The sequence below is a fragment of the Perna viridis genome, chromosome 5 (assembly GCF_037379345.1).
Source record: "Perna viridis isolate PV_CMFRI_1.1 ecotype Kerala chromosome 5, ASM3737934v1, whole genome shotgun sequence".
NCBI classification, from domain to species: Eukaryota; Metazoa; Mollusca; class Bivalvia; order Mytilida; family Mytilidae; genus Perna; species Perna viridis.
Window position 1 is genome coordinate 34,542,980 of NC_142449.1, and position 22,736 is coordinate 34,565,715.

The 22,736-nt window shown below is 34.4% G+C and overlaps 1 protein-coding gene across 7 annotated transcripts; it reads left to right on the forward strand.

Annotated features, from left to right (window-relative positions):
* The first annotated feature begins 892 nt into the window (after positions 1-892).
* Positions 893-17,043, forward strand: LOC148617198 (uncharacterized). Of its 7 annotated transcripts, XM_088584668.1 has the most exons (9): positions 969-1,077; positions 1,857-3,406; positions 3,987-4,139; positions 5,918-6,145; positions 7,410-7,747; positions 8,100-8,256; positions 9,100-9,162; positions 9,633-9,690; positions 10,595-10,779. In XM_088584668.1, the coding sequence occupies exons 1-9, from the start codon at positions 1,049-1,051 to the stop codon at positions 10,629-10,631; spliced, it is 2,613 nt and encodes an 870-aa protein (XP_088440794.1). In that variant the 5' UTR covers positions 969-1,048; the 3' UTR covers positions 10,632-10,779. The 7 variants fall into 7 exon arrangements, with proteins under 7 accessions (XP_088440789.1, XP_088440790.1, XP_088440794.1 ...); XM_088584663.1 differs by lacking the exons at positions 969-1,077; positions 9,633-9,690 and adding an exon at positions 893-950 and having other exon boundaries at positions 10,595-17,043; XM_088584664.1 differs by lacking the exons at positions 969-1,077; positions 9,633-9,690 and adding an exon at positions 929-950 and having other exon boundaries at positions 1,746-3,406; positions 10,595-17,043.
* Positions 17,044-22,736: the final 5,693 nt, after the last annotated feature.

Sequence of the window (22,736 nt, forward strand, 5' to 3'; positions counted from 1 at the left end):
TTTTTCTATTTTTTTTATTTTTTTATTTTTTTTTATTTCGTTTTCATTCATTTTGTTTCGAATTGTATCGAATTGTTTCGATTTGATTCTCTTTTTATCGATTATCTTCGTTTCATTTAGTTTCGTTATCGTTTCGCAATATTTAAGTACCTTAGAAGTATGGGTAATACTGATTACGTCATTTTCGTAAACATCTAGGTGCCATACTGCAGACTGTTATGGCCAAACCTATCTTGGAAAAGCTATGATTCGACTTGTATTAAATCATTGAAACTAGCGATTATTTTCCGAGACTGGTTTAGTTCCCATTAACAAAGTCTATGCAAATGAAGCTGCCATGATGCTATTTTTAAGCTCCTGAAACTAGAGGTACAAACCGGATATTGATGCTTTTTTTTGCCATAAATATGCAGAACCCGGTTGAGAATACAACAATGAACACTCCCTTCGCGCAAACATAAGCTCTACTTAATCAAATTTATGTTAAAATCTACATTGTGAAGTATTGGAGGGGAATACTGAATCATATTTTTTTTTCTGTCCATGCATGGTTGAGTAACAAATATTTTTTTTTGGAATTTGGAATATAATTCAAACCCTGCCTCCTCTATTCCAGTGCCTAAGTGCCTAATATCAGTGGCTTATCCAGAGAATTACCTAATTACCTAAGAATTACCTTATTATCTGGGGGGCTGAAAAAAACTCTGATAAACACATTTTAATGCATGTACAATGTATTGTTATTTACACACGAAAATACGCTATTTTCATAAATTTTGCAAATTATGCACACCCCACCCCCGGATTCGCTTATGGAAACGTGTAAATTCACTTTTATCTTGTTTTTAAATATCCTCGGCATATGTATGAGAATTTTCTATTCTAATTATAGAAATGAAACAGGAAGGTATTTTCCCAAACATGATTATAAGTGGTGATCATTGTTGAAAGTAAGTAATTGAGACTTCTGGGTTAGAATGAGTTAAATTTATAAAACACGATACAAGCGCATTTTTTAAATTGAATTTTTGGCATTTTAGAATCCAAAATGAAACTTTGCTTTGAGGTGTTGAGAAGGTAATTACATTTGTAACTGCGTTGAATTTTAAATCTTTCACTTTCGTTTCCACATATAATTTAAGCACGCATGTAAGTTAAAATATACGTATATATATATATACTGTGACAAGTAAGAATATAATTGTGACAATTTGTTTTATTCAAAAAATGGAGGCCTGTAAAATATGAAGGGGAATAAAATACAGATCGATTCAGCATGGAATCTTTTAGCCGGAAAAGTAATCCAAATGGGAAGCTCGCCTTAATTTGCTTGGTTAGTTAGTTCAGTCAGATTTTAAGAAAATGCCTTGAAGCGAACGACTAGGGTCGTCTCTTATAGGTCCTCGACTTCGATTACTACGTACTACTAACCTCAATAAACAACCGATTTTAATCAGATTACCCTGATTTCTGCGTACCGTTCATTGCGTATTCAGTAATCTGAGCCACACAAGCAGATGTAATATTAACATTTTATCGGTTTCCAAACACATTAGTACGAAGAATCCCAATCTTTTGAAATATCGTGATCATGTCCCCGAATTCAACTTGTTGCTTAAAATATCCTCCTTGGTTTTTCCAGTAGTTTCATTTTGAATTGTAATGACGCAATATGGGATTTTCAGAATTCTGTCACAGAAGCCAAGAAAGATATATATGAAGAATATAGTATACTTTTTTTCCAGATAGAAATATCGCAAATATTACACACAATACTCACACGTGAACGCGTATTCGAAGTCAACATTTTATCAATGTAATCAGGATGAATACATTTTGTGTTGTCGATATTACAGATTAACGATGGAAAGACTATCTGTTTGGTCTGGTCTGAAAAACGTAAGGTCATCAAATAAAAATGCCGAACTGTATTTTGACAACGGATTTTCCAGTACCGACGAAGATGAAGAGCATGTTGACAATCTTAGATATGTAACTAGTACATGTATTAAAGATACAACAAAACCATCGAAAGTTTCAACAAGTTCACAAGTTACCCATGTCTATCTAAATTGCACGGATAGTGACGAATATAGCTTTGAACACAGTTCTCCTTCTAGCGATGAAGATATCGAAGCACATCACACAGTTGTTAACAATATTTTAGAAACCAAAACCGGAAGTGGAAAGAGAAATATGAACTTAACGATAGGGCGACGTGGAACAGACGCTTTCGACAATTCAAATGTCACAGGGAATAAAATTTATGTAGATCATTTTAGTAGTCATGGAATCAACAAAGATTCCGCCCCTCCATTATACAAAAATGAAAAAACCGAAGAAACGAGAATGTCTAAAAGCAAGCAAGACGTAGAATATTACTCTTCCAATTCAGAGGAAAATAAGCAGTGTGTGGCAAGTAGGTATACTACGAATAAAATCGACAACCGCTTTATACCGAAGGGTAAAATGTTCAGCCAGCCATGTAAAGCCGTTTTCATTAATGGTTTTGAGGATAGTGATGATGAAAGATTGGTTACTCTGACATTTTCAAATAACTTTTGCGAAACATTATCACCTTCTTGTGACTCTATCAAGAATGATGAAATTGTTTCATTAACATTTGATAACGATTTTTCTAGTGCTACAAATGAATCGTCCAAAGTTAGACTGAAGCAAAACAATAATGTCGATCCACATTTTGACACAAGTCATTCTGACAGCGGAAGTGAACGAGAGGACGACTTGGATGATACTAAGTTAAACGCTATTACTATCAATGATACTTTGAAACCATCTGTGTCTACTATAAATGATACTCCAAATAGTCTGAGGAGCGAATCTACAGCTACTCACAATAGACAGGATCCTGAGTTACTCGTGCCACAATCAGTTATAAATAGTCAGTGTTCAACAAAAACAAAGGAACACAAACATAATAGCAGCGCGTACGTAACCGACAAACAAATGACAGTTAAGGTTGATGAAAAAGGAGAATCAAATTTAATGGAAGACAACGCAGAACACACACATAGTTCTTCCTACAAGGATGTAGTAACTGTATCTAAGGAATTTGAAAGTAGATCTGCACCAGTGGAAACATTCGAGTCGACCAAAGTTACGGCAACAAAAGACGGAGAAACAGAGAAATCCGAAAATGCAAACGATTGTATGACATGTACCATAGAAGCCGAAATCATTCATAGATCAAATACTAATGACCAAGTAAAGTCGGACATCAAAGCGATACCAAAAGATGTTCCTGATGAAGAGATTAACTATAAAACCGGAAATGATGATTTAACAGTAGAGGGAAAGGGTACCACCCAGCAAAGTCAGTGTCTAATTCCGTTCCGGTCGATTCCGTTCCAGTCCACATTTAATTCCGTTGGTATCCAACAGAAAGGTAAAAGTTTTCAATTGGGAAACGCCCTGAGTCACTGAATTAAGGCCCAAAGAAAATAATATGTGTTTCCTTTTACATATATGAAAGCAAATGTAGGAAGGATTTTTTTTTTATTTTAAATAGTCTTTGAGAGCAACAGCAGTGCTTTTTGAAAAACAATCGAACAAAGATCTTAGGATACACTATTTGCAGCAGAAAAAATAGGGTGGGTAGGGTAATAGGAAACACACATCTTATCTAGTTTTGCTATATGCATTTGCTCAAAACCCGTTTACATTGACTGCTCATGCTTTTCATGTACTACTGCGGGATTGTATAATTATCTGCTTCATGATGATTGTCTAATTTTGATAGATTTAAAATCGTCTAAAGTTCAAGTGTTTTAGGTTTTGTCTTACATCGGTATGAAGCTGTCAGTGGAATACAACTTAATCATGTTGACGATTAACAATACTAAGTAGACGTCAGAACTGACAATCACAGTATTGTATGCTTATGTTTGATGATAGTTATAGATTTGTGTGTGTGTGTGTGTCCGTGCGTGTGTGCTTTTTGTTATATTTTGGTATTACAATTTCAGGTCAGACTATATTCCAAACGCATATGCGGAATAGTAATTTTGAGTCTTTGAATGAATCGCTACTAGTCGGAGATGATGATTTAGACATAGACGGTGAGACTTCCCTAAATTTAGATTTGACCGAAAGTTTGGAGATTCCTACTGAACTAACAGGTCGGTTTAAGATGTAGGAATGTTTCGGTGCTTGTCTGGTTTGCCTTTGTCAAGCTATTATTTTTTCCAACTTTAGCTGCTTGGCCGATGCTTTGTATAAAAGTAAATATGCATGCGAGAAAGGTACTAAAGTAGCTTTAGAATTGTCTAAGAATTGAAATGGTATTACATGTCTGTAGGAATATCTTAGTCACTTAATATTATTATAATAAGAATATTGTATTTGTTAAAAAGATAAAAGGTATCAAGTTGCATAAGGAGGAAAAAAAATGACAGATAATTGTGTAACGAGTTTTAAATTCCAGATTATGTCTACTTCCCGCTGAAGGTCGCCATTGAGTGCAGCCGAGGGCAAAGCACCCCCCCCCCCTTCCCACGACCGAAAACGAAAATTGGAATGAGGACATTTGATGATGTTTCCAAAGAGAAAATTTGGATCTGGGCAAATAATATTTTGTTTGGTATCGTCTTATTGGGAAAAGGGATGTGAAAAATTGTCCCTGACAATTTCTGAAAACCCTGAGAATATTTTACTCGGCCCTGAACCCCGCAAGAGGGTCAAACTCCTTGAGGATCAGGGTGAAACCCTGAGCGTTGGCATGTATGCGAAAGTATTCTTTAAGTAGCAGTTTTCCTAAAAATCAGACAGAAGGTGATTCATGCATGTCTAAAACCCACCGAATTCAGTTTTATTTCTTGTTCAGAAAGAGTTACTGATTACATGACCAGTCAGTTTTTCATTTGGTTGTTGCGATTATATAGATTGCACATGGAATTGGTACGTTGCAGGAGTTATCGTTCTTGATTTGGTTTCATTTGGTTGATTTTAGTGGGAGGTGAATGTATGGTTTTCTAAAAAGTGCAGATCCGAATGAAGAAATGAAAGTATAGCATATGTAGACTGAAACAGCATAGTTTGTTTGGTGGGTTTTTCTACACCATGAACCACTTTACCATTGACAGTGTCTGAATTTTATGTGGATAAGTACTTAAATACTCTTCTGAGTTGATATCCCTTTGATGATTAATATCCATGCTTAAATACATGTTTTAAATAAATGGCGCCTTCTGTCTGCCAAAAGAAAAGAGCAGTGAAACAGGCGATTATCATTTACTCTCTAAATCAATTCACTATTACTTTTTTGTTTTGTTTTGTTTTGTTTTTGTTTTGTTTTTGTTGTTTGTTGTTGTTGTTGTTTTTTTTTTTTTTTTTTTTTTTTTTTTTTTTTTTTTTTGGGGGGGGGGGGTTCGTTTTAAGCAACATTAAATTGCCCTTCTTTTGTATACAAAACATGTGTTTGCATAAAATATGCACAATAACCGAAACTACCCAGTCATTCTCTTAACTCTGAAGAAAAACGTAGTATGTACTTGGCGAAATAATCAGTCCAATCCGATTCTCATATTTCTAAAATTATAGTTTAATTATTTAAATTTCGAAATTATTACTTTTCTACTTGTCTGTATTTCGCGTCATAACTTGGGAGAGTTGCTTGCTGACGTTTATTTCTAGTAATATACTAAACAATTAATACCAACTGGTAGATGGAACAACTTTGATTCGCGTATCACAGACATAATTTTAGTAAACTTTCTCTTTTTTCTGCATGAGAAGTATTTTTTTTTTAGCGGAAATGGCGGAGCAGTTCAGATTGATATACACGTGATTTTCATTGCGAATGCATACAACATTGAAATCAATTTTATAGCATATTGTTATTGCACAATAGAATTATTCTTAATTGTCGTCATCTATTTATTCTCATCTATTATTTTAGAAAAACTGAAAAGCCACCAAAACATTGGTGAAAAGTCAATTTACAATGTTCCATCGCAACAACCCAGTTCAGAAAAGGAGAATCCCAGTTCAGGAAAGGAGAATCCCAGTTCAGAAAAGGAAATTCCCAGTTCAGAAAAGGAAATTCCCAGTTCAGAAAAAGAGTCATCATTGAAGACCAGACAACAAGAGGCAACTGATTCTGGAGCATACGTCCACACCTGCTCTGGTTTGTAGATATTTAATGTCAATCGACGACGCAAGCTCTGAAGTGCCAGTCTTTGTAAGAATCGGGTAGTGGGTGAAAATCCCACCACTTTGACAGTGTAATTTGATTTATTAATCAAGGTCAATGGCCGTGTGGAGGGGATACATTCAAAATTCAGAATTGAATGATAGCTGTTTTTGTTTTCTGCTTCCATTTTTTTTTTTTTTTTTTTTTTTGGTTTATTTTTTTTCTATACGACTTTGGTCGTATATTGGTAGGCTCTGTCGTCGTTGGGTAACTTATATATTAGTTGGTTGCTCTTTTTAAAATTGTATGTCCTCAACCGTTTAAGAATTCGGGGCCAAAAAGGGAAAAAACAAGCATTTCTGTAGGCACTTAATTTTCTTGTGATAAATTGAATAATTGGTTGATCTCGATAAAATTTTATAACCAGGTTGTCAGCCTGAAAAGGAAAATTGGTATGGACTTTTAAGGTTATGATCCAAACCGTTTCAGAGTTAAGCGTTTAAAAGTGGCCAAAGACAAATATTGCATAGAATTTACTTATATAACTCCAAGAAAAGCATAGAAATGTCTATGATATTATTTCACAATGTTCTATCCACATCAGTCAGACTGAAATTGATTTTGGGGGTCGAAACTTGATCATTGTAGAAACTAAGGGTCAAAAAGGGTAGCAGAAACAAAAGGAATAAAATGGCCTGAAACTGGCATTTTTTCTAGTGTGTGTGAACAATAACTTTAGTAAAAGTTTATGGATGTCATATAACTTTTACCAAAATGTGGCACATCACAAAAAGGAAGACTGTGATCGATTTTAGGATTGATAAGATGAACCAAATGAGAAAGTAGGGCCACAAATATGGCAAAAACAAGTATTTTATCTGATTTCCGCTTAATAACTTAAAGGAAAATGGGATACATTGTTTAAAGTTATACCAAGGGGTACCATACCCCAAAACAACTTGGAGGCTATGACTGGAATCATTAAGGAACAATTAAAAGGGGCCAAAAAGTGACCACTGCGATTCGAGTCAAATACTTTTCCCGTTTCAAGTATCTAACTGTATCTGTGTCAAGTTTAAATGGTGTGTCCATACTCGGCCCAATTCTTCAGGGTTCAACCTCTGCGGTCGTTGGAAGCTGCACCCCGCGAAGCATTTTATTTTAATTTGTATCCCCCATTGGTCAAATCTTCAAAAGTATCATACGGGAGATTTTTGCGTCTAAATTTAAGTTAACGGCCATTACACCTGATTTGTAGGATGTGGTAGAAAAGACTGCGATGGAAATTTCATGAAATTACTCAGGGCCATGATAAGAACAGGAAAAAGCAAAGGATTTGAGATCAGGAACGTTTTACCGGATGGAAACTGCATGTTTGCTGCTGTAGTAGACCAGTTGGAACTGTTAGGACAGGCAAAAACTAGTCACATGGTGTTGCGACAGTCCTGCACGGAATATCTAAAACATCATCCTGAAAGCGAAGACGGAACGCCCTTTTATATGTTTCTTGATGGGGAGTCTTGGGAGGATTATTTAGAGAAGATGAGCCAGGAAGGGAAGTGGGGAGACCATTTGATACTTCAAGCAATATCAAGTGTATGTGTTATGTCTTAGTTTGTTTGTTGTTTTGCTTTGTTTATTTACTTTTTTGCTTAAATATGTTTATAAGATCACACAAACTTATATTCTAGTATTTTTTTAATAGGGAAGGAAAATGATAAATAGTGCATACCTTGTTACAGGTTTATTTACATGTATTATAGTGTTGACTTGGATATTGAATTATTTTGTCCGGCATTTTGCATGAACTTTCAAATTGTGGTTGTACTCAGTCTTGTGACAACTTTCTGGCATTTTTTTTTATATTTCTAAACCGTTCTACCAAGTTTTCAGTTATTTTTTTAGCTTAAAGTAGGGTTCCCTGAATATTAAAATGATTTTTTTTCAGGTTACAAACAGAAATATAGTAGTTATCAACGGAGATAATGAGAGTAACTGGAATCGAATTCATCCTCAAATAAAGGACTCGGTCAAGTCTGACCCTATATACCTTGGCCACGTGGGAGAGTTACACTACGTCAGCATGCGACCCGTTGGAAAGGCCGGTGAGATATTTTTTTATTTTTTCAACATCTGTAATAGTCTTTTGATATTCCATCTTTCAACCAATAAATGATGAATTATAGTTCACATTAGGACAAAATGACCATTTACAGTATGAAAGTCGAATTTCACAAGTTACTGACTTGAAGAACCCTTGTATTGCTATTGTTGGAAAATTTCGTTTGATTTCGGGCAAAATTAAGCAAAATTAAATAAAAGCCAGAAATCAACCCCCTTCCCTTACTCTGGAACTCCTCTGGACCCCCTTTCAAAGTCTTGGTCAGCCCTGGTATTTGCATCTTATTCTGTAACACTTATCCTAAAAGATTAAGAATAACAAAACTTGTACCTGTCAAGTAATGTTTTACCGAGAGTAAATGAAAAACGCTTAACGCTTCTTTTTTTAAAGTGTAATGAACAGCATCATCAATGTTTAGAAACAATGAAGCAGAATAATTATGTATAGTTAAATATGGCAGTACAACGTTCTTCATTAGACTGATTTTGGGTTAGCTCCCTTGGACCAGTTTAAACTCTGTCAAATTTGGTATCTTGTATATTGTATGGAAGGTAATTTTACGAATCGAAGTTAATTAGATAATTTAAGGAGGTAGACCTAGGGTAGAGGACATAACTCTTGAAATCAGTAGTATGTTTGTATCATATTCAATTCAGCCAAAGCCTATCAAGCTTTCATTTGAAACAGAATAAAGTCTGTCCATGTTACTTTGATGCTTACACGAGATTGATATAAAATGCTGAATAAAAACGTTCCAATGATTTGTCAGAGTTGTGTCCCTTATCTTATGTCTACCTCCTTAAATGATGATGTTTATATATTTTAGGTGAGGAATCAATGTGTTCTCTTGACCTATATTCCATTGAGCCCAGTCTCCCCAATGTTGAAGGTAGTATCGCTAGTGTTATACATATACAAAGTGTAAAAGTATAGTGGATCTTACGCTACCCATAATCCTGAGTAAAAATGTAGATATGCATGCACAAACTTTATCGATATTTGACTAAAAACAATTAATTGTCTGTGTAAAAACACATTAGTGTGAGTTTTATCGAGAATAATATTCATTGAACGTAGTTTCTTAATTCAAAATCGACTCGTATAATTTGCACGACCTTTGAAAATACAAATTCGACTTCGACGAGTGCATTTTTTCTGTCTTAAGAAGTTAGATGCAAGAATGATAAAGATTCCCAAATTAATTTGATTATTTATTTAATTTTAATCGTAATGACGATGTCAAACTTGTTTTTTTTTTATTCTTTTCAACGATAACCTTACAGAGCATAGGCACTCAAGTAAATGTATGACAAGTTTGTTATTTACGGAATATTTACTGACTGTTATATTTTTTTTCAGTCTACGAGGAAATAAAAACCTCCAAAAACTGGGAGCATGGACCAGGTGCACCGGTAAAGTAAGCGTCCTCTGCTTTTCTAGAAACACCCGCCGAATTGCTTATGAAAAGTCAAGTCCGGGGTAGACGAAAGAGAAAAGGAAAGCTATAACAAGTTGTACAAATCAGTTCTCACGGTGCTAATGGATACACCATAAAGATCCACGAGTTAATGATGACGACCATAAAACTTCTGCAGTGATGACTTCAACCTTTGATAACATAACCTTTTTCTTAAAGCTTAATTGCAAGAAGTCTAGCACGATACAAAACTCTGCGTAGTAACGGCAAGCTCTGGCATAACGTACGAGTTGTGATATAAAAATTCCATACGCAGGTGCTGAAATGATGTTGACAGATGGAAGGAAAGTTGACAATACGGATTGAAATGTCATTGAGTTTGTCGTATAGTTTGGTCAGTAATTTTACTTTACCATCGATCTCTAAGTGTAGGTCAAGATATGAGGCTGACTTTACAATGTCTGTAGTATCCTTTATCTCAAGTTCTTTGGAGTAATTGTGATGTATCAAATCCCCAAAACTTGGATTCTTTAACGATAATACTAAAAGATTAAAGGATCTAGCTATGAAATGATGAACACAATTTTTATCCTATCAGAAATCGTGTTACCTTTGAAATTAAATGTTTTACATATGTACATGTATATATAATTATTCTGCATCTGACATATGTTATAACTTTGAAATATCTTGAATTTGAGAATCTCAGCATTTGATATATTAATTTGAACATGAACTTTACATGTTTTATGGGAAAATTACATTTCACTGGGGTTTTGAATGTGGACCATACCCCCTTTTTAATTGCTGGTCCCCCTTAGTACTAACGTTTTGCAAGAAGTAAATGCATCTTACAGTTTTAAGTTTCAAAGGGTATTTAATGTTAATCACTTAATTTTGATAGATCCCTCTCAAGTTACGTTCATGGAGGATTACATTGACCCTTGGTGCAATATACCAACCATACATCTTACATTCTTAATTAAACAGTTCATGCCAATGAGAGGCACTATAAGGACGGCAGACAGCATGTGTCACACTGCTTTCGCTTTAGAGTCTCCAGAGGACGAGAACTCGTCCCATCGAAACACTAGCGAACGACATGCTCAGGTCAAAACATTTGGAAATATTGTCGATGGGCTAGGGTCATCTTTCGATTGCAACACGGAAGATTCGGGACGTGGTTTTTGGGCGGATGTAGACAGTATTTGTTTCAATACTGGAATGATGGCCTACCTTCCTTCAAACGAAAGCGATGCAGTCGATTCCTCTGACGTAATCGTCGACAGATCAGGTTGTCATGCTGGATACGTGCGACTTTCTGCGAAGTATTCGACGTCGTTTACTGCCACCGGGCAAATAAGGGGACAATCAAGGTATTATTTACCAAACTGGAATAGAATTATTGCCGATGAAACAAAACATCAAAAAGATAAATATGCAAGTCGTAATCCATTCGTCATGCAGCTTTTCCGTCGGAATTTCAATGGAGTTTATAGCCCTTTTTGGCCTGAGGAAGCCTCGAACTGGATAACGAGGACAAGGACTACAAAATGGCCACCACAATATTTGATCGAGTCCATTGTTTCTGAAGGTGTCTACTATATCACTATACCTCACCATACCAGTTCCAATCCAAAACATGAATTTCAAATTTGTTTCGGCATAGCGGAAAGACGACTTGCAAACGAATCTTTGACAAAAGAACAGAGGTATTGCTTCATTGTTTTTAGAGCAATTGTTGATCTTAGTATTAAAGAACAACTCATTGATATTTCTCATTTGAAGACCATATTTTTCTATGCATGTGAACAGATTCCTGAACAATACTGGGCTTCAAGGACCGCAGCATGTATTTTGTTTATGTTAGACCATCTCATCAAGCACTTGGAATCACGAAATCTTCCGAACTTTTTCATAGAATCTAATAATATGATCGATCATCTTTCAGATGATCAGGTTCAAAGTTTGATGACCGACTTGCGAAGTACAAGATTGCAGCCGATTGTGGTGCTGTACAGTATAGCCTATCGAATGAAGATTGACAATGCTAATGAGATCTATCAATCCATCATATCGGATATCGAAGATTTTCAACAACATAAGAGCGTACGAAAGTCCGTCATTTTTACATTGGTGCCCACTAAAATAAAACAAGCTGCAAGATATATCGAGTTAAATGCGTTCGAGTCTGCTATAGAAATCATACAAGAAGCTCATGAGGACCGTTTGCTTGTTAGCACATGTGAGGATAACATTCCTTTCGTTGCATTCGTCACAGAAGTAACAAACAGTTTTGGTTTGTTTAAACAGTGGTGGTTGTGTGTATATGCAGATGAAACTCTCGGGACAGCGCTTGCTGCCGAGCTGAGCCTACATCACAGTCCGATACCCCTACAGGAAGTCGTTGGATCTGAGGTTTCCGATCGATTTAGGGACCTTTTGATTCCAAAACCTTTAGTGGAGAAACCTTTAACTTTGTGTCTCTCTTTTTACAACTATTATGTAGGAAAGCATCGAACCAAGAGAGCATTTGCCTATCTCGTAAAAGGGAGGGAAATCTTTCTTCAAATTTCGAAAAACCACTTTGTTCCGAATTACCCTACTACGATTGATCAGGACGACTTTAATGTAGACATAGTATTTCCAATTTACAGATGTCTCGTGAGTACCTACGTCACGACTACGTCATCCGAACCTCTTTGCAATCTTAGGTTAGACCAAATTGTTGGTGAAGTGGAATCAATATGCGAACAGGTCAACACAGAGGAGTCATGTGCTGTTTTGATTTTAATGTACAAATACCTTGGAAACACTGCTAAAGTAAACCAGATTAATGCAAGGCTGGATGCGTTACAACCACCCAGACCATAATTTCATCTTCGAACACGATATGACGGTTTGAAAATTTGAATTAAACAAAGCTTTTATTGATTGTAGAAAAACGTAATATAATGTGTTCATACCGTTATCTATGGACTCGAAAATAACATTGATTACGAAAGTATCCAATATATACAAATGTATTTTTCTTGTTTCTAACGTTGGTGAAAGGACGTCTTATTTTTAAAAAAAAAATGAAACTTTTTATTAAAAAAAACTGTTCGCAGCAGTATCAATTTGCAGTTTTTAACAATTACATTAACCGGTTTCAGTCACTGGAGTTGAAACATCATCTTTTCAAATCTAATTGCTTTGTAAATAACCCGTTTGATTGGTTATTTTTTGGGAGGAAGAAAAGGTTATTTTTTGTATTAAGTTAGTAACTGTACACGTTATAAACATCATCAGTCCGCAGTGTGCGATTCGAAAAATCTCAAATTTCGTCTGCTTGTTTGTCCCTGTCCATTCTATAACTTGTAACATTGACCATTTTTAGAACATTTTACGTTTGTTCAACACTGTTTACTGCATCATATTTGTTTATATCGTATAAATTAGTATAAACTAATCGAAAATCAAAAGAAAAATCCCTATTTAACTTGCTTAATAAGCACTTGCATATCACAGTGGTCGTTCGTCTGCCTTTTTATGTTTTTGTCCCTTCGTGTAACTTGTAACACCAACTCTACTTAAGTTATTCAATGGAGTTTTATGAAGCTTTATGTGAAGGTTAAGCTTCATATGTAGAAGTACTCAAATCAAGATGCATAAGTGCATAACTTAAGATGCTTGCAAAGTTATATAAATCTACTGATAGGTTTTACAAGCCGTTTGGACGGCATTGTTGAGTGAGCTTTCTTGTAGTTCACGTTTTCAAAGTATCTTTTACGATTGTTATTTCTGTGTTCCTCAATTATTAAGTTTCGATTAGTAAAGAAAGTTAATATTATTTTACAAAGCAGAAGGCGTTTTAGAACCATGTTCACTACATGTATCTTTGTATCTGGTATGGTCCATTTGCTTTTTTGTAACTTTTGTAATTGTTGTCACCAGAAAACTGCTACGAAGGTTGAAATCTATATCTCGTAAATAGTGCATTAAACAAAAACATGTTCCCGTATCAATGAAAGAATTATCTAGTCTTATTACGATTGTTCTACTTAGAAGTCAGCAATACGTCTGTTTCCCTTAGAAATTTTAATATCCACAAGTTGTGAATACAGAAATCATAACCACATTATAACTTTCGAAAATTGGGGTAATGGGGAGAAAGAATGTCGACCATGCACGCTCATTAGTATATAACATTTTGTCGCTCTCTTGATATTATGAAAACATATATTGACAGTGTTATAATATAACAGCAAAGCTGACAAAATTCAGATTTGATATATCTAGCGTTGCTTAAAATATTTTGTATTTCATTACCTTACGTACAACTTGAGGTCGCAACTGGATAAATCGACACATTGTAATCTCGACACAGCGCATTTACTGCCTAGTATTGGACTTTTTTAAAATTACAAAAAACTTTGTCAATGCGAAGTTCGATTAAACTATAATGTCCCTGACTGCTTTCAAAGTTTTGTTTTCCTGTGACTAATTCTTGTATCCAAAGAAGTCGGTTTTAATATGTGCGATTCATATCATTACTGATATAATTTTTTGTGCATTAAAATGGCCTGGCGACATTGACGCAATGTTCTAAACTTTTTCGACAAAAGCATTTTTTTTTACAAATTTTCACCCTACCTATATATTAAAATAACTGCTAGCATACTCAGCAGACGTATCCTATAACTGGGACAAGGTGGTCACACATTTAGGTTTTGTAAATTTCACCAGTACATTATACCATAAACTTTAGCCCTCAGTAAATGTTGGTCAGTAAGTGAGTGATCTAAAATACCAAACTGACCCAAGAAACATCAGTCTGATTTTCAAACTTTTAGTTTAAACAAAAACAATGTTTTAATACTGATGTTGTTACAAAGGAAATGTTTTACATTTTAAATAGTGAATTTTAAAGTGGACGAAAAAATGTTTTAGAACATTGCTTTTTTCTCTAGACGCTTAACCTCATCATAATAAATCCACTGTCATAACATTTCTTTTGGGGATATTGGTACTTTTACAACTTAAATGTTTAAGTATTGAACTGTAAGTGAAACCAATGGTACATACGTCTATAGAGCGTACAAGCATTATCACTGTGCTACAACCGATTGTACGCACCGTGTTACTTTTTTCTTAACAATAGAGCCAACGAAAAGATAACGGAGCTACATGAAACATGCTAACGGAGTGATACGTATCTGTAAATTAAGAAGCGGTGAAAGCTCCTCCGGGGAGATTGCATCTTCTGCGGGTTACATACTTCAACAAATAGAAGACAAATTAACCGGTATTTGACAATTTTAATTGCTCGTTGACGAATTTATATCGCCCTACTGCGGTTGCTTTTTTTATTATTCTTTTACTTACTGTAAGTTCAGAAATTATTGCGAAAAGTACAAATTCCTTAAATCGCTTTAATCTTAATTTATATTATGACATTTTTAACCTGCTATAATGTTGATTTTTTTCTCAAAATTTTACTAAAATAACAAAATCGCAACAGTTTCTGATGTTGCAGTTTTTAATTTAGTAATAAGAACTCATTTCATGAACAATGTTGTGCGCCCCTAGCTCGTGCTTTTTTTATCTGAAGTACAAATATTCTACTATCAGAACATGAATCTTGTATTTTACAGAACTGATTTCCCAACATATATGTAACGCCTCTGAGGCCGTTGTTGAACTAACCGATTTCTTTCTTAAAATTGATATGTGTATAGTTCAGTGTTGTTATGTATGTCGCTATTGAATTTTAAGTTTCAACCCTTCATTGATGATCATTGTTATCACACAGGAGATTTTTCTGAATCCTTACTGGAATGTATTGTACATTAATTAATAGCGCTAATGCAATTATATGGTAAATACTGTTCAACCATATGATTATTATATGGTTTCCATATGCAAATGTTGGCTCACTAACATATCATTATCACATGTATGCGAAAAACACTTTTTCATGGGGTAATCATAATTACACTTATGTAAACTAAAACATGTCTTAACCATATCGTACTCAATTAATATGATAATCATATGTTGCACTTCATATGATTCTCATGTGTTGCAATTAAAATGATTCTCATATGTTGTAATTCAAATGATTCTCATGTGTGATACATTTGGCTTTGACGAGAGATGTTTATGGTCTTTTCATTCGATCTGCTGCCTAAATTTGTGCAAAACAACAATGTTCTATACTTGTAGAAGAAATCCAAGATCTTCATCAATGAATCGTGTCCGAACCAACTTTTAGGTATCTGTAATTTTGTATGATTTCCTTTTTTATAACACAACAAAACATGTGGGAGTCTCTGGTGCTTATATGAGGTGTTTCATCAATTAGAAATACCCTTCACTATTGAGTAAAGGTATAATACCACTTTTAAGGGGAACCAGTCGCCTGCACATACCAGAAAGTAGTCTGTAAAAAACAAAGTAGTTCTTAGGATGCATTGTATATTTTTTGTGATTTAGCCAGTATATGCAAACTTGGTATCATCTGAAAGCTTATCATGTCAGGTACACACTGGATACAACAGTTTTGAACTCTGATGTAGAGAATAATTTGTCAGAGTCGAGATCTTAAGCCCATTGCTTTGTCAAATTTCCAAAAGGAAAGTAGTATTTTTAGTACCTGTCTTCTTTCACTTCACCGTTCTTTCTTAGAACCCATTAAAAGTATGCTTCAAATTTTATGAGAGTCTTTAAAGGGTCCCCTCGATGATAAAACCTGTTAAAGTTCATTTTAACCAATTTTAAAAAAGATTTGTTCCTTGAAAATAGCTTAATTCAACATAGAAAGTAATGGGACTTTTAATAGTGGTTTTACACCTAAGGCATTTTCTGGAAAGTTTTTACAGTAATCTCCCACTGAAACATAAAAATGGAATCACAAAGGTTCCACAGCCTTAGTTTGTACGTAATGATTTTAAGAAATGTGCTCTTGACTGCAAAGCCAACTAAGTACTGTACGTAATAACATCCATCATTAGAAAAAACAAATAGAAAGCTTACCCTACTTTTAATGTAAAATGTTTAGCTATTTACGGATAATGACTAACCCTGATTTTAAAGGGGACAAGAACTGGTTGCTGTTTTTAAACTGGTCAGTCTAATTAGCATTTTGGTTAACCAAAATTCGCTGGTTTAATCAAAAATTGCATTAGATTTAGTTTGCAAATATGCCCAAAAGAAATTGTAGACATTGGATGGAGCATTGCACAGTATGCGCGCTACTCTCTTTCTGTGTGTATTTCTTCCGGTTCTTTCGTGTTTTGTGTTTGTTTTTTCCTACGTTGTTCTTTTGTCGTTTCCTCTATTGTTTTGTCTAACTAAAAGCATTTCACCTCATTTTCGCTTTCATTATTATTACTTATTGCTGGTTATTTTTAAGTGTGCACTACGGGCATTGAGGTTATTTCAAATAGACAGAAAAAGTATAACAGACATCCCTTACAATTTAATTTAGGATCAAACTTTAAGGAATAAATCAGCAAAAAAGTTTGATGACGTTACAGTCACATTACAAAGAGTAATCAAGGGAAAAAAGACTCTGGCGGAAATCAAAAGATTGTTATCCAGAGACAAAGACCAGACATGGAAAACAGATATGCACAACAAAGAACAATAAAATAACCAAAATGATACATACAAAGTAAAAAAAGTTAATGAGCAACTCGGACTCAAATAAAAACTGGGGGCATGGACCAGGTGCACCGATAGGGTAAGCGTCCTCTGCTTTTCTAAAGACATCCACCGAATTGCTAATGAAAAGTCAAGTTAAGGATAGACGAAAGAGGAAAGGAAAACTACGACACGATAAATAAATCAGTTTTCACGGTGCAAATGGATACACCGTAAGGATCCATGAGTTCATGATGACAACCATAAAACTTCTGTAGTGATGACTTCAATCTTGTAGCAACATAACCCTGTTCTTGAACTTTAATGTAAGAAGTCTATGGCGATTCAAAACGTCGTGGTTACGGCAAGCCCTGGCAAAACGTATGAGTTACGACATAAACACTCCATGCGCAGTTGCTGAAAGGATGTTGCCACAAATGAAAGGAAAGTTGACTATACAGAATGAGATTACAACCGATTGTGGTGCTGTACAGTATAGCTTATCAAAAGAAGATTGACAATGCTAATGAGATCTATCAATCTGTCTTTTTGAATATCGAAGATTTTCAAAAACATCAGAGCATACAACAATCCGTCATTTTTACATTGCTGCCCATCAAAAGAAAACAAGCTGCAAGATATATCGAGTTAAACGCGTTCCAGACTGCTACCATACAAGAAGCTCACGAGGATGTGAGGACATTTCTTTCGTTGCATTCACCACAGAAGTAACAAACAGTTTTGGTTTGTTTAAACAGTGGTGGTTGTGTGTATATGCAGATGAAACTCTCGAGACAGCGCATGCTGCCGAGCTGAGCCTACGTCACAGTCCGATACCCCTACAGGAAGTCGTTGGATCTGAGTCGATTTAGGGACCTTTTGATTCCAAAACCTTTAGTGGAGAAACCTTTAACTTTTGTCTCTCTTTTTACAACTGTTATGTAGTAAAGCATTGAACCAAGAGAGCATTTGCCTATCTCGTAAAAGGGAGGGAAATCTTTCTTCAAATTTCGAAAAACCACTTTGTTCCGAATTACCCTACTACGATTGATCAGGACGACTTAAAGGTAGAATGAGGAGTCATGTGCTGTTTTGATTTTAATGTACAAATACCTTGGAAACACTGCTAAAGTAAACCAGATTAATGCAAGGCTGGGGGCATTACAACCACCAGACCATAATTTCATCTTCGAACACGATATGACGGTTTAAACATATGAATTAAACAAAGCTTTTATTAATTGTAGAAAAACGTAATATAATGTGTTCATACCCCGATATCATACGGTTGAAACCGTTATCTATGGGCTCGAAAATAACATTTATTAAGAAAGTATCCAATATATACAATTTTATTGTTTCTATCGTTGGTGAAAGGAAGTCTGATTTATTAAAGAAATGAAACTTTAATATAAAAAAAACTGTTCGCAGAAGTATCAATTTGCAGTTTTTTAACAATCGTACTAACCGGTTTCAGTAACTTGAGTTGAAACATCATCTTTTCAAATCCAATTGCTTTGTGAATAAGCCGTTTGATTGGTTGATTTTCTTTGGACAGAAAAGAAAAGGTTATTTTGTGTATTAAACTAGTAACTTCGTACACGTTATAAACATTATCAGTCCGCAGTGTGCGTTTCGAATAATCCCACATTTCGTCTGCTTGTTTGTCTGTGTCCGTTCTATAACTTGTTACAATAACTACCTAAGCTGTTCAATAGATTTGTGATGAAACTTAATGTGATGACTAAGCAACATATGTAGAAGATGCTTGCAAAGTGTTAATTACCTGTTACAAGCCATTTAGGTGATATCATTCAGTGAGGATTCTCATAGTTTCAGTTTTGAAAGTTTCTTTGTCAGGACCATTGGGGTACGAGCTGTTCAGGTGGTGCAATATCTACTTTGTCAGATTTTTTCGGACTTGACTTGATTAGTGATCATATTAGTTTTCGGTAAATTTGTTGTCAGCCTTTTTTCTTACAATTGCTATTTCTGAATTACTCGATTAGTAAAGAAAGCAAATATAGTCTTACAAAGCAGAAAGTATTTTAGAATCATGTTTGCTACATGTATCTTTGTATCAGGTATGAGCCATGTGCTTTTCGTAACTGTTGTAATAGTCGTCACCAAAAGGGTAATGTCGTCAATGTCACTTCTACTACTAAGAGGGTTCAAATCTAGATCTCGTGAATAGTGTATTAAACAAAACTTGATCCCGTAGCAGTGAAAGGATTATCTAGTCATATTATGATTGTTCTTAAAAGTCAGCAATGAGTCTATTTCCCTTACATGTCTAAATGTCCTCAAGCTGTGAATACAGAAACCATAACCACATTATCACTTTCGAAAATTGGGGTAATTGGGAAAATTCTCATTAGTATATAACATTTTGTCACTCTCTAGATATTATGATATTGACAGTGTTATAATATAGCAGCAAAGCTGTCAAAATTCAAATTTGATAAACCTGGCGTTGTTTAAAACGTCATAATGTTTGACGTGAGATCGGAACTGGATAATTCGGCACATTTTAATCTCGACACAGTGCAAATACTGCCTAGTACTGGACCGATTCAAACTTTTTATAGCAATGTTCGATTAAAGAATCGTCGACCGTAAAACTCTTTAGTGTCATGACAAGCACTCATTTTTTTTTCGGTTGTATGGAATTTATTCTTATATCTAGAAGTATGCTGTTAGTTATATTTCGTCTTGTCTTTTTTCTATTGTTTTTAATTCGGCCTTATTCGAGATTTCCCATTCTGCACATGTAAATTTTAAGCGTAAATTACAACTTCCACTCCCCAATATTTTTTTGCAACCAAGGTTCTTCTAAATGCTTTGATTTTCAAAAAAATAAAATAACCAATATGATAAATTTGGGGTGGGCATAAATCACACCATACAAAGAACTGTGTAAGTTTATCGCGTTTAGTCTCAATTCGTTCGTTCATTTTACGGAACGAAACTTATTTTCGTCTTACTTGGAGAGCATAATAGTTTAAAAAATCGTATTAAAATTTGATTGTAATATTGTTACATTTTTTTTTCATTTTATATACACGTCTTTTAATACTGATATTAGGTTTTAATGCTTCGTCTTATACATGTTATGGAGATATTGTTATGAAATAATACTGTCAACATGATATATTATATCCTGCACATACCAGGTGAAGAGGTTAAGATCGGGAGAACAAAAAGAAATTAATTAAAATTGACAGCTACCGCTGATCAAACTTAATATTGAGATTGTTTTTAAACATGAATTGTATCTTGTGACGCAGAAAATAAACATTGCAATGAAATAAGACATAGTTCGTTCATTGATTTGCAATGATACAAAAGTTAGTTGAGGATTTACTTTGGTAGGGGTCAGACAAGTGGAGATATCATGTATTGTTTTATTACTTACAGAGAGAATGTAGGACAAACTTAATATACATTTCAAATATTTGATTTGAAAACTCGACAATCAAAATATTCATTTTAAATCAACCTTTAGATACAGGTCGAATAATACTCAGATCTTTTAAAATGATTAAAAAGTTTCACTTTTGTAATAAGAATTTCATAAATTCTGATAATTGCTAAATATTTACAAAACATTTAAGTTCAAATAAATATTGACCTGTAGTTCTAAATAGTATTGGATACAGAGCTTTAATGAAAGTAAAAATATCAAAACTAATATTGATTGTCAAACCATAACAGTTTGTAAAAGTAAGAATTTAAGTAACTTTGCACTGAATGTGTACTTACACTGACGTAAAGTGCAGCCACATGTCAACAAGCAGGTAAAATAAAATGATTTTTTGTAGATAATAATTTTTTCTAGACCCATACCTTTGCACGTGGTCCATGCTCCCAGTTTTTAGCGGGGTCCGAGTTGTTCGTTTACTTTTGTTAGTTTGTCTGTATTATTTTGGTTATTCTGTGTTATTTGTTGTGTGTGTGTCTGTTTTCCATGTCTGGTCTTTGTCCCTGGATTACATTCTTTTGATTTCCGTTGGAATAATAATTCCGTTGGTTATTCTTAATCTGTATTTAGTTTTTGTCACTTACCGATCAGAAGATAGAATGGATATTATATATAATACATATACACACTATAATTGTTCTTAACTCAGATTTTCTTTTTGCTTTCCTCTCTAAAAAATACACATAAAACACAAATAAAAGCAAAACAAAACAAATTATATGTAACTTTGACCTCCAGGCTGCATATTTTTAAATATATAAATACAAAAATACCAATTTTTCACATGAATATTGCACATTCTGTTATGCTGAACAAGTGCTTCAATGAGTAAGCACCATTTTTTTAAAAAGTTCAAGATCAAATTATGAATTATAAACAGATACTTGAGTACTCAAAACCAAACATTTCGAAACAGGAAGCCAAAACCATCACAGATGAGTTCTACCAAAGTGTGTCATATGACCGGAAGTACAACGACCAAATTAATGGAAGAAAAAGATTTATATTGTTCATGGTGACAAATTTCAATCTCCTTCGTAGAGGTATATTTGCTATTTCAAAGCACACTCAGTACCGAACCCCGACTCTTTATGCAATTAAGTAAAGTACAACGGAAATGCCTTTGCGGATATGTAATGAGTTATCATGCCTTGTGAAATATTACGTAGATCCATAACTGCTTCCTGGTGTATTCCATATCACTCCGTTAGTTTACAGGCTCTGCTGTAAGGATGTGAAAACAAATCACACAGCATGTTCTAAACTTTTTCTGCATTTTTTTCTTACATAATAGTGTACTTGAATCTTCACCTTATCTAAATATTAAGAGAACTGCTAGCATACTCAGCAGACGTATCCGATAACTGGAACAAGGTGGTCACATTTAGGTTTTTTAATATTTCACCTGTATGTTATATTATAAACATTAGCCCTGAGTAAATGTTGGTCAGTAATCTAAAATACCAAACTGACCCAAAGAAAATCAGTCTGATTTTCAAACTTTTAGTTTAAACAAACAAAATGTTTTAATACTGATGTTGTTTCAAAGAAGAGGTTTAAATAGTGAATTACATATTAATTTTAAAAATTGGAAGAAAAATGTTTTAGAAAATTCTTCTTTTTTCTAGACGCTTAATCTTAACATAATAAGTCCGCTGTTATAACATTTCTTTTACGGATATTTGCACTTTTACATCTTGTATGTTGAAGTTTTGAACTGTAAGTGGAACCGACGGCATATATGTTTACAGAGCATACAAGCATTAGCATTGTGCTACTACCAGTCGTATGCACCGTGTGCCGTGTTTTTGAAACAAGAGAAAAAGGAACAACATGAAGCATGCTAGCGGAGAGCTGAATGATACGTACTGTAAAACAGGAAGTGGTGATAGGGCTGTTGAATCTTCTACGGGTTAGATAGTTGAACGAATAGATGACA